This window comes from Cheilinus undulatus, linkage group 23 (assembly GCF_018320785.1).
Source record: "Cheilinus undulatus linkage group 23, ASM1832078v1, whole genome shotgun sequence".
In the NCBI taxonomy this organism is placed as follows: Eukaryota; Metazoa; Chordata; class Actinopteri; order Labriformes; family Labridae; genus Cheilinus; species Cheilinus undulatus.
In genome coordinates this window covers 30608204-30621266 of record NC_054887.1, presented here as the reverse complement: position 1 = coordinate 30621266, position 13063 = coordinate 30608204, and the positions used below count along the sequence as shown (strand labels likewise).

The following is a 13063-nucleotide window of genomic DNA, read 5'->3' as shown; positions in this document are numbered from 1 at the left end:
TGTCTTAAGTCCTGGTGACGTTAAACATTTCAATCATGCTGCCTGTTAAATATGAAACAGCTGGAATAATTATTTCTCTCCAGATGAGATTTAAAGGCGTCAAATGAGGGTGCAGCAATAAAACCTGGGCAGATTTTGTGACTCAGGCCTCCATTAGCTACATAAAACATGCTTGAGAGCTCAAAGGGTGGCTTATTCTACAAGGTAAGACTGTAAGGTAAGAAATTACTAATAAAAGTCACTGGATGGAAAGAACTCTGCTTTTTCCCTGCAGTCCAATCAGAGAGCAGATAGTGACAGAGGGTCAGGTCATTACAGAAACATCTGTCTTCATCTTCAGAGCATCACTGACTCTAATTGGATCATTTCTACTTTTTAATTCACTGAGAAACAGCCACTGTGGTTTATGCTGCCACCTGCTGGAGTCACCCAAGCACTGCACTCAGAAATTATCCATTTGAGGAGTTTCAGCCACTCCACTTCTATTTGAAGTTTATCATGAGGGAATTAAAGCTCATTTATGAGTCACCACGACCAGAATCAATGTTCCTTCTAAGAGGAACAGAAATGTAAAGAATATAAATGAAGGTTTTATTCTGGAGGAGTGATTTTACCTGAGGTAGCAGAGTGGCTGCTTGTCCTGCCAGCCGGTGCAGGGAGCTGACTTGAGGCACCTTGATGGGCACAGCAGTGAGAGTTCCCAACATCTGAAACACACAGGAACGCAGCAGTTAGAACCAGAAACCACAGCTTCAGAATCAGACTGTACATATATCAGATTGTTCTGGAAGCACCTCAAAATGCTGTAATGTCTGATGAATTCAAAGGTTAGATTTACTGCCTGAGTCCAAGAGCAGCCCAGCGTAGCCTGAGGTACAGAGCCGAGTCAGGCCACAACTGCTGCTCAAGCTGGATGGATTCTGACAGGGGCAGAATAACTTTACAGTATTTTTTGTGCTGTTTTTCATGTGTTAACTTCAGAACAATTGCCAAACTCTGGCCCTGTTTCTTGAATTTAGAAGTCTTGTCAATAACAACTACCCTCCACATGGGTTATTTACTAAACATGATATTTTTGTTTTCTTAAATGTGTGTTTCTGGCATAATGGGGGAGAAAAGCTGTTAAAAAGTGGCGCTGCCAGCCTGCTTCACTCCATGAGCACACAGTGAAATTGTGCAGTGAGGAACAGGCATGGAAGAGGGCGCATGCTGCACAGTTAGGCACAGCTGATGAGGAAAAAAGCAGATGTTTCAGTTGATTATCTGTTCAAATACAACTCAGTTTACCGATGAAGTGTGTGAACAACACTGCAGACTGTTGTCTCAGCAGGGTTAGAATAGTTTTGGATTCTTTTTTTATTTTCTGTTTTCAATTTCAGTGTAGTTTTTACTCCTGTTTGAATAAGCTTTTATTTTGAAAAATGCTTTGTTTTAGTTTCTATTTTATTATTTCTAGTGTTATTCAGATCAAGTCAGTAGGGCTGAATGATTTGCAAAAATAATTAATTGTTATTGCAATTTGATATGCGATTATTATTATTAGGTACCACATCTTGTATATTTTTTCAACAAATTCAAGCAATAAATCATTCTATATTACGACCTACATTTGGTCAAGCAGCATGCTTTGACTGTCCAGGGAGTGCATGTTCAGAAAAACCCATATGGATAGATTCATTTATGACAATTTGCATTGAAAACAATGAAATTATTCAGAAGCAATTAAACCATACTAGCATGAATCTGAGTGCTGCAAGCTTTAAGCTATAAAGGAGGAGGCTGGGGGGGGGAGGCAAAGCTTTGCCAGCAGCAGGCACCTGGCTATCAACCAATAGCGGCTAGGGGTATGACTAGTGTGAGCTTCATCAATATTAGATAGAAGGAACCAGGGCAAATATTGTTGCTCAACTGCTTTATTGAATGAGGATTATTGTTTTTATTAAGTAAAATGCACATAAAACATGAAATGGACAGTTTTTGTAAAACGTTTAATAAAAAAAGACACTTGAATGTTTACGTGTGCATAAAATCTCTGCTGCTGCAAAAAATGGATGTATCAAACTGGTATTTTGACATAATTTAAGCGAAAGCAATATTGCAACATCTGCGATTTGTAAATTTGCAACATGCCATATTGTGATTTAATCTCATTTGCGATTAACTGCCCAGCCCTACTTGTCAGGGGTGAGACCCAAAAAGGCCTAAAAAAGTATACACTTTTAAAAGCACATTAAATCTGCTACTCTTCACTTTTCACTTGGCCGTTTCACACTCCCCAGGCTTTTGTATTCATGTTAAGTGAGTCTGCAACCATCAAAGAATAAAACCGAGGAGATTTTATCCCTAATTTTATTGAATCTTTGCTAGTTTCTTAATCACACAATGCAGTTTTAGTTAGTTTTTTGGTAAAGCTCTTGTTTTATTTAGTTTAAAAGGACTAAAATGATGTTTATGTTTATTAGTTTAATGATAACCTTGGTGCTCAGAGACGTGTGTGCGTCTGCTGCTCATCCTCACCGCTCTGATGATCAGAAATGATTACACCACAGCAGGAATATTTGATCATTTTGATCTCATCTGATCAGATTTCTGCCATAAAAACAACCCAGAACTGTAGCTTAAACTTAAAATATAATAGCACACTTAGTCAAAAATGTTGGGTTTAAGCTGTGCTATAGAGGACATGCACAGGCTCAGGTAGGAGCAGGCTGGCTTTATATAAGCCAATTCAAGGTTTCAGATCATGCTACCTACAGAAAAGACAGTTTTAACACATAATGCATGAGAAAATAGTTGCAATTAAGATAAGTTTGTATTTTAATTCCTGAAATTTTTAAGGATCCTTTAACACACTCAAAAAGCTAAAAACCTTTAGTGAACACAGATGAATAGACAGAAAAAAATGTAGAGAAATGGTTTTATTTTCTTTAAATTACAGTAAAAACCTCTCAAACACCCAAAACAAGTTTAATTCTGGTGCCATGACCCCCCAGGTTTGAAGCAATAGAGAGAAATCAGTAAAGGAGTCAGTCCTCTTTAAACCGTTGATTTTCTCTCTTCATTTTTCTCCACCAGAAGCCGTCAACAAATCAAAAGCTGCTGCTTTTTTCTCTGACACCTCCAGATGTTTGCTCTGTCTCTGCTGGAGTTTACCGCCCGTCTGCTCGGTCCACTTTTATATTTTTATTCTAGAGGAGAACAGACGCAGCTGAGAGATGATTTAATCTCTGTGTTTGTTATAAAATCAGAGACCTTAGAGGAATCAGCCTGAAATAAGGTTTATATGATGAAACTGTACTTAAGTAGAGGATAACTCTAATAGGAGCGCGTCTGATGGATCAGCTGTTTTCTATCATTGATTTAAACCTGCAGACTTTAAACGACCCATTTTTTTCCTGCTCCATGTTTCCTTTGAGCCGCTCAGAAAAAAAGGGAAAGTTTTCTCCTCCTCCCCCCTCCTGATCTCAGCTCTCCTCCTCCCCTCCTTTTCTTCTTCTGTGAAAATCCCTTCGTTCTGTCGTATTGTGCTGCAGAGCCGCTCTGCGAGGAGGAGGGGGGAGGAGGACGGCCTGGGCCTGTTCCCATGGCAACTGCAGAGATGAAAATTCTTGCAGTGCGAGGGCTTTCATTTTCGTAATTGCTTCCTCTTTTTCTCCAAACCTAAGCACCTTCTCTTTGAGGGGGGGCTCCTCCTCCTCTTCTCCTTCTCCTCTAGTACAACCTTAACCACTTATTTCTCTTCTTATATTTGAGTTTTTTGGGTCTTTTACTCAAATAAAAAGTCAAAAGCATCTCTGAGACTGATGACAGCTCTGCTGTAAACACTCACCCTCTCTGTCCTCCCCCAGGTCTCTAAACCTGCTGAGAAAAACCGGAGGAGGGGGATTTTTGTCATTTCAGATGCGATTTCTTGAAGCTGAACACTTTTTCTGTCTGACTCCTAGAAGAAGATGCTTTAAGGTGCTTTTTTCCTTCTTTTGATGATTGCAGGTGAACAGTTTCTCTCTGTTTCCAGTCTGTGTGCTAAGCTAACGCTAAAGCTAAAGGCCTGATTCTTCACAGTCTACCTGGATAAAGTTCCTTCAATTAAAGACAAACTAAGCAGGTTAAAGGGAACATTAGCAGCTTCAGCTATCTGCTGATACTGATTCAAATCAGTTCAAACTGATACTTTTCCTAAAATAAGCCTTATAGACAAGGCCATCCATGAGGGGGATAAGAGATCTTTACTTTTCCCCGCTGAATAATAATAACAACCCTTTTCAAACCAACAAAATCTATGTTTATTTATTTATTTGTGTCATAGTTTATAGCCATCTTAAAAATGTAGTTCACCTTTCTTAAGCACAATAAAAATGGGTTAAAAGTCAGGAAATTTAGATACAAGTGGTAAAAATGGGTTAAAGTGGCAAAAACAAGCAGAAAAAGTGGTTTACAGTGGCAATATGGGCTTGAAAGTGGCAGAATTTGGTAGAAAAGTGGCAGAAGTTAGTTTTAAGGGAAAAAATGGCTGGAAAAGGTGGTGAAATGGGATTTAAAACTTAGAAAAAAATGGTCTATACTGGCAAAAATGGGTTAACTGAGGCTTAGAAAAGGCTGAAAGTGGCAAAAATAGTTTTAACTGGCAAAAAAAGGGCATAACAATTAGTGAATGTGGTTAAAATGGGTGTAAAAAGGAGTGACTAAGAGTTAATGTGGCAATAATGAGTCAACAGAATTTGTTTTGAAGCAGCAGAAAAAGGCAGAAAATTGGTGGAAATGTTTTAGAAGTGACAAAAACAGCTCAATTTTTAAGAAATGGCCAGAAATGGGTTAAACTTGGCAAAAAATTGGTGGGAAAAAGTGATTACAAGTGGCAAAAGCGGGTGGGAAAAATTGTTAAAAAAGTCGCACAAATAAAAACTTTAAACATTTGACCCCAAAGAATGGGAGGGCCCAGGCTTTGGTTTGTCAGAGGCTTATCTGTTAGCATGTCGGTGTGCAGACTTCCTTTTTACTGATTTTTTTAAATATTACTTTGATTTCAGCATAAATCTCACCAAATGATGCTTTACATTTCACCAATAATGCAGATATTTTCATTAAAAAAATGGTAAAATGTACAATATGAAATCATTTAAAAATAGTTCTTAGTTTCTTTGGACGATTCCTTGGACGATTCTTCCACACTTTGATAGCTTTAAAGAAAAAGAGGTGGAGCGACGCTCAGGGATACTAGAGTCTCAAAACAAAGCTCTTCAGTGGTGGAGGAGCAGCTTTATGGATTATTTTATAGACTAGTATATCAGTGATGATACTGTCTTGTGGAGTGGAGAGACTCGCAGCAGTAGGAGTGTAGTGTTTTCTAATTTAATGTCTATAGGGCGTGTTCTCAGCCAGAATGTAAGCCTGGACACTCTGGAGAGCAGGACTGCTCTCATCAGTTCCAGTTTTAAATGAATAACCTATATTTCCTACTACGATAACGATACTAAGAGTAGTTTATGTGTACTTTTCCTAACTTTGAAAAACAACCATCAATAAATAGAATCTGCCACAGAGTCTGTGTACCACTTTAATGTCATGACTCGCCCTCTGCTGTCACAGTGTATCCTCACTGAGTCAAGCTGTCTACTCCTCTCTTGTCCGTGGCTTTATCCCTCAGAATGTCATGTATTTTCATAAACTAACATTTCCTGGATGGCGGTCGGAATCAGGTCTCTGATGTGCGCTCTGTGGATCCTCACATCCCTACTGCTAACGTGGAAAGGAAACAAGTTTGTGCATCCAATCATGGAGCTTTTGAGGTGTAAATGTAGACACAATTCAGCAATTTAAGGAGGATTTATTCATGTTACAACCCACTGCTATAAGGCTGAGTTTTCACAAAGTGAAAACACAAAAACAAGACAAGATCAGACCAGAAGAGGACTAAAAATAACCTCCAAAACAGTTAAGAGCAAGAAAAACAGCACTAAAAGGCTCCATCCATCCACTGTAAAGTCAACTGTTCAAACATCCAAACAAACCTCTGAGAGCTCTTCTCTCTAAAGTTGTGTTTACAGGAGGAAAGTGTTTTTGCACTAAAGACGGCGGCTGAATCTGTGCGAGGATGAGAGGACGCAGACGGAGAAAGTGGCGGCAGAGCGAGGGAAGAGACGGAGGATTTAGAGAAAAGTGGAAATCAACTCGTCAGCTGAAGGTGGGCCGAGGCTCTGAGTCTGCCATCAGTCGTCTGTCAGCGAAGCAGCAGGAGGAGGAAGACGAGGAGGAGGAGGAGGAAGAAGGCGATGTGCACACAGGCGAGGACAAAACAAACAGAGCAGAGACGACAGGTTTCATCTTTTTCTCTCTGAAATCACAAACATCTCCAGAAACGTGTGAACTCAGCGGCAGGGAGAAGATGTGAGACGACGTTTGAGGACAAAAGTTCAACGACACGGCGAGTCAATCAAAGTTTAGCAACATAAACAACGAAAGCTACCTGTAGTGGATCAGTTTGTCCACCAGGTCAAACTATTTTAAAATTTCTCTCACAAAATGAGAGACAAAAGTTGCCTTAAAATTAAGAAATGGTTGCTTTACATTTTCGGTATGATTCTGATGGGATAGTACAAGAAAAACGTATTCTGTGCATGAGCTGGCAGAAAAATGCCATCCAAACCCACCTGGCCCTATGTGGAAAATCCCTGCCCCCTAAACCTAACACCTGGTTGTTCCATCCTTGGAGGCAACAACTGCAAAAAAGCGTTTGTGATATCTGACAGTGAGTCTTTTACATGAGGAATTTTGTTCCACTCGTCTTTACAGAATTGTTTTAATTCAGCCATATTGGAGGGTTCTCCAGCATGAAAGGCCAGTTTAAGGTGGAGCCACAGCATCTCAGTCAGACCACTCCAGAACCTTCATTTAGTTTTTTTAGTCCACCCAGAGGTAGACTTGCTGTTGTGTTTCTGATCATTGTCCTGCTGCATAACCTAGCTGTGCTTAAGCTTGAGGTCATGAACTGATGGTTGATGATTTTTATAGAAGAGAGCAGAATTCACGGTTCCTTTAAATAAGGCAAGTGGTCCAGGTCCTGAAGCAGCAAAGCAGCCCCAGACCACCACACTACCACCATGTGTGACTGTTGGTTTGATTTTCTTTTGATGGAATGCTGTGTTAGTTTTACTCCAGATGAATGGGACACACACCTTCCAAAAGATGTTTTTAGTCAAATGTAAGACAGGGCGTTGTGTTCTTGTCTGTCAGCAGTGGTTTTGGCCTTGGAACTCTCCCATGATGCCATTTTTTTCCCAGAGTCTTTCTTACGGTTAAGTCTTGAACTCTGACCTTAACTGAGTCAAGTGAGGCCTGCAGGTATTTAGATGTTGTTCTGGGTTCTTTTGTGACCTCCTGGATGAGTCTCCACATCCTCTTGGAGTCATTTTGTTAGGCCGGTCACTCCTGGGAAAGTTCAGTACTATTCCAGGTTTATCTATTTGTGGATAATGGCTCTCACAGTGGATCACCAGAGTCCCTTAGAAATGTGCTTTCTGAGATCTTTTGCGTATTTCACTTTGTCAGACAGATTCTATTTAAGAGATTTTTTGATTCAACAGGTCTGGCAGTGATCAGGCCTGGGTGTGGATAGTCAAACTGAACTCAGCTTTCCAAAAATTGTGGTTAATTACAGTTAATTCATGATTTAAGAAGGGGGGCGATGCCTTTCACATATGGCCATGTAGGTTTGGATGGCTTTTCCCTTAATGCAAAGCTGCATTTGACCCAGTTTGATCCTTCATATTGTTTTATATCACAATTTTTCATATTATTTGCAGTATATTAATAGAAAGGAAAGATTCTGCAACATCAGGTCTGATCAATGTCTTACAGTCCTCGTTTAAAATGCAAAAACTGCCTATTTTTATGAACATGAAATCTAAAAATGTATAAGCCTTTGAAACATATTGGAAAGGCAAACTGGATAAATATCTTCATGGTTAATAATGGATTTAGTTTGTTTTTGCATCATTGTTAATTATTCCTGGATGTGTCTTGGAATAATAAACATTTCACTTTTCTAACTTAAAAAACCAACTTAAAAAGAGACTACGAGCAGCTTCTCATTCTGTATGATGAGTGAAATATCTGACAACTCAGATCTCCATGCTTTGTTTTACATCACTGAGACTACACTCACTCCACTAATCAGCCAGCAGAGGGCGCTGCCTGAGGCTACGTCAGCTCTCTGACTCTCCATCCTCACCCTGAAGATTTTTTTTTTAATTTCATTCATGTTCAGAGCTCAAAGAGAAAAAAGACAGCGGTGCTGGGAGGAGACGCAGGCTGCGTTCACAAACAGCTGCTGGTAAACAACAGCACCGTTCATATTCTCCAACGGTTTTTACTCAATTTATGCTTCATATTTCATAAGAAGTGTCCAAGATTCATACAAATAGAGTTTATAACGAACACACAGTGAAGTTTTTGATTAAGCCTGCTGCTGTTAATTTAGACGATAAAATGTGAGGGAAATGACCAAAATAATGAAAGTGTGAGACAAATACATGCAGGAGAAACAGAATCTACACTAATTATGTAGAGCATGTAGGGCTCTCTGTTATTGTAGAGTATGATCATGTTCTAATTACAATGAAAGTGCAGAGAAGAACAGACAATATGCAAATATACGTCATTTATACCGAAGAATATGTGAAATAGTACTCTGTGCAGTACCTCTGTTGTTCCAAACTTTGCTTTTTTAATATTTATCACATTTGTCAAATAACTTTTAGACAGTTAATCTTGATAATGACCATTTAGAAATCACATTTAAAATGTAATTATTTTGCATTTCAAACCTCATATTTTAAATCCATATTGACAAAGTGAATAATTCTTTGTAGTGTGGTCTGAAACCATGACTTAGAGTTTAGAGTCAGCTGTTTAACACTGATACATATGAAGAAATAGGCAGGGGTGCATGTACAAAATGATTCACTGATTAATGTGATGGCATTTTCACTTTTTAGTTGTTCACTCAATCTGCTGTATGATATGTTTTTACTTTGTACTTTACTTCCTGTTTTATTTGGTTGTTTGCAATCAAGTGACCCTGAAAGCATGATGGGAGCAGGAAGTTATACACAGGCATTAGGAGTGAGTGGGAAAGGAGGAAAGTTAGTGCTCCAAATGGAGCTGTACACTACAGATATCGGTAAATTTCTGTATAAACTGAGTAGGATGTGTGTGGACCAGTGGTTCTCTAATTGTGTGGTAAGGCACACTGGTGCACCTTCAGAATTTGTGCAACCATGCATGATTACTTTGACTGTACAAGCACTTAAGATACTTTCACATCTGTTTGCACGGGTATTTTTTGACCTTATCATTGATTCAGGTAACCATTATTATGATAAATACTGTGTTAAAAATGGGCATTTTCACAAAGTATAAAAATATTGGACAACCTCTTAGAGGGCCTCTTTGAAAGCTTAGATTTTTTTATGTGGTATTTCAGGCATTTTCTAACTGATGAAAATAAAAAAATGCCAAGTAACAGGTGCAAAAAAGTTTTGGATTTGCTAGAGCAGATTGCTTTAATCAGTGAATTAACTGTAAATACGGCAGGTACAGCTGAAATGTATGCTGCAAAAATATACATATTTGAGTGCATTTGTGTACTTCAGTTGTCCCCAAATGATGAAGGAACGTTGTGAATTTGAACCACCATGCATTATTACAAGTATGCATCAAAAAAAATACAAATAAAGAAATGTTAAAGAGGAGATTCTGTATGAGTATGGAGATGGTGTGCCTTGAGATTTTGGCTAGAAAAAAGTTTGAAAAACACTGGTCTAGACAGATAAAGGGAGACTATTGTGGAGTCTAGAACTGAGCTAAGAGGCTAGCCGAGCCTCTTTAACATTTAAAAAATCCTCATTTTGTCACAAAACATGCTTTTCATTGAAATGGAGGTTTACTATAGACCGAATAAACCTTGTGAGCGGAGTCATGATGTATTGTCATGAACGAGTCTGTGCAACAAAATGGCTCTTTTACATTAGCCACAATGGCTACCTTCTGTTTGAGCACCAGTTTCCTTTCCTCCATCCGTTGTCATTATTCTGTCTGCATTTAAAAAGCCAAACTGTTATCAAATGAAGAGCTGTTTAGGAGCAAACAGCAGCCTCTACTGAGCGCAGCCAAATGACCTGGATCTCTAAAAAGAGACAGATTTCTCGTATGGAAAGCTGAGGAAACAGGTTCGATCAGAGTTTGATGTGTTACACCGTGACAGAACAGTACTGAACCAAACCAAATCAGACGTACTGGAGAGTTTTGTGACACCGCTCCAAGCTTTAGATGGAGGCTTTTTTTATTCCTACCCACTGCCGTTTCTCAGTGAGTTTCTAAAACTTTTCCATCTGAATTTTTAACTACTTTAAGGAGACAACGGTAGCTTAAGAATTAAGAATGTTTTTATTTTTGCACTTAAAACACTTGGCATGGTCGTAAACAGCCCAAAACTCAGTCTTTTGTGTCTTTATGCAGAAATCACTACTTGCCCCCCAAGGGGAGTTCTCCACTGCTGCATGAATTCATCTACAAATAAACTATATAAAAAACTGCATGATGTTTGCATCACTATTTAAACATTAACACAGACAGCTCTTCTCCTTATTTGTCCGACTCTTACACTGTGAATAAGAGCAGCTGTAATAATCAAATTTATGTAATTTCTGATAAAGTCACTGTGTTCAATTTCAGCTATTCTCAAAAATAATTCTTTTTTAAAACATTTCAGCATGAACTTTAAGCTTTTATTAAAATGTTTGAATAATCTACCATCTTTTATAATCCATAAGTGGCCATTTTTCCATCTGTTTTCTCCCTTTCAAAGGAAAATCTGAGAAATCAACAGCATCAGTGTTTAAATGTCAAAAACGACAAAGATTGAAATGATCTGAATGTGAAAAACATCCAAACATCACATTTATGACACCAAAGAGAAAATACTGAATCAATAAACCATCCTCTGATTCCAGCTCCTCTGACCTAAGACCAGCAGGAACACTACACTGTTACCATGGCAACACCCGAATCATTCATTCATCAGGACTCACAGTCTTCCTCAAGCACCTCCAGACCTTCTAATCAACACCTGGAACGTTCTCCAGGACCCCTGAAACCTCCTTCAAGACTTCCTGACATCACTCATGGGTTCTCCTAAAGGGCCACTAGAACATTCTCCAGGACTATTGAAAATTTGTCAAGGGATCCTGGAGGACGGGGAGGAAGCTCTGTCAGAAAGTCATAAAGCTTTTCTGTGATTGATGGAAATTGGCACAAAATGAAAGCTTTTACAAGATTATAAGAAGCATTTTCATGACTGGGGAAACTCTCAGCTCAAGGACTTTTAAACCTCATCAAAGATTTCAAGGACTTTCTAAGCAGCTCTTCCATGACTCCAGGAATAACAACAAGAACTTTTAAGATACTCCCTTTCATCGGTAGATTTCTATTAAGGATTCAGGCTCCCAATTTGATTATCTAATATGATGTCCAGGACTATTTGAATATCTTCCAAGATGCCTTAAGAACCTTTTAACCACGATGCGAGACAACTAGAGCATTTTCATGTGGTCAAACATCTCTGAGGCCTAGTGAAAATATCAAAATGACCTCAAAAGCATCCTCAAGGACCACTTGAACAAGTTGCTAAAGCTTGCTAAGATCTTCAGAACCGAAACAACGTCTAGGATCTCTTTAAATAACTATTACAACTATCCAAACCACACTTCTCAGCCTCCTGGGAAAGTCTACTCTAGGGTGCTGGAAAGGAGACTCCAGCTGATTGTCGAACTTTGGATACAGGAGGAACAATACAGATTCCGACCTCTGATTCTGTTTGTGACTTTCATGGACGGTATCTCAAGGCACAACAAGGGGGAGGAGGATTTTTGGTCTGGTGGTGCCAGAATTCCATCTCTGCTTTTCCACAGATGATGTGGTTTTGTTGGCTTCTTAAGCCGGGGACTTCCAGGATGTGGCAGTTTGTAGCTGAGGGCAGAGCAGTCTAACCTGACACGCCATCTGGAAAACCTCCCATAGCCAGCGTTTGGGAAAGGGCAGAGCCTTTGATTGGATGAACGTTCTGTCTGTCACATCTTCACGAGCCAATCACAGCAACAAAACGTGACGTTTGAGCCACTACTGAGGTGCGCCCCTAGAACTGCATAACGCGAACCATGGTGACTGTAGACATTTGTCGTTTTTGCTGTTCTTTGTTCTTCTTTAAACAAAGAAATGTCGTCAAGTTCTGATAAAACTGGTGCTTTAGCAGCATCCACGCTCTCTTCCACCATAATTGCACTGGCCTCTTGTTGCTGCTTGCTTATGTCACGGCTCCACCGCATCCAAAAGTACTGTCCCTCAACGCTGATTGGTCCTGTCACTTCTAACCGGGCCCAAACAGTTCAGGTTGGAGCTTTGCAAGATGGATTCTCCAGTGAGAAACGGGCGAATCTATCTTCTTTGCAAGGTTAGAGCAGTCAGGATGGGGGTCAGAACCTCCAAGTCTGAGACCGTGGTCCTCTGCCAGAAAACAGTGGATTGCTCCCTCCAGATGGGAAGGATGTCTCTCCCCCAAGTGAAGGAGTTCAAGTATCTCAGGGTCTTATTCATGGGTAAGGGTAGAATGGACCGTGAGATCGACAGGCAGATTGGTGCAGCACCAGCAGTATTACAAACGCTGTACTGGACTGTCGACCTTTGTCCCAACCCTCATCACGATCTCTGGGTAATATATGAAAGACTGAGATCACAAGTTCAAACATCTGAAATGAGATTCCTCAGGAGGGTGTCTGGGATCCACCTTAGAGATAGGGTGAGGATTTCGAAAGGAGCCAGTTAAGGTATTTGATCGGGATGCCTCCTGGTTGCTTCCCTGTGTAGGTCTTCCAGGTGCATCCAACTGGGCTGAGACCCCTTGGTAGACCCAGGACTTGCTGGAGGGGTTACATGCCTCATCTGGCCTTGGAACCCCCCAAGAAGAGCTGAAAAATGTTGCTGAGGAGAAGGATGTCTGGGCTGATTTACT

At 39.9% G+C, this 13063-nt stretch overlaps 1 protein-coding gene across 1 annotated transcript in view; it reads right to left on the bottom strand.

Moving 5' to 3' along the window:
• Positions 1 to 13063, bottom strand: part of phf21b (PHD finger protein 21B) — a 157230-nt gene that overhangs the window by 5506 nt on the left and 138661 nt on the right. Inside the window, exon 8 of the mRNA XM_041781051.1 lies at positions 615 to 707. Within this exon, the coding sequence (XP_041636985.1) occupies positions 615 to 707 (93 nt within the window). The remainder of the gene's footprint in view (positions 1 to 614; positions 708 to 13063) is intronic.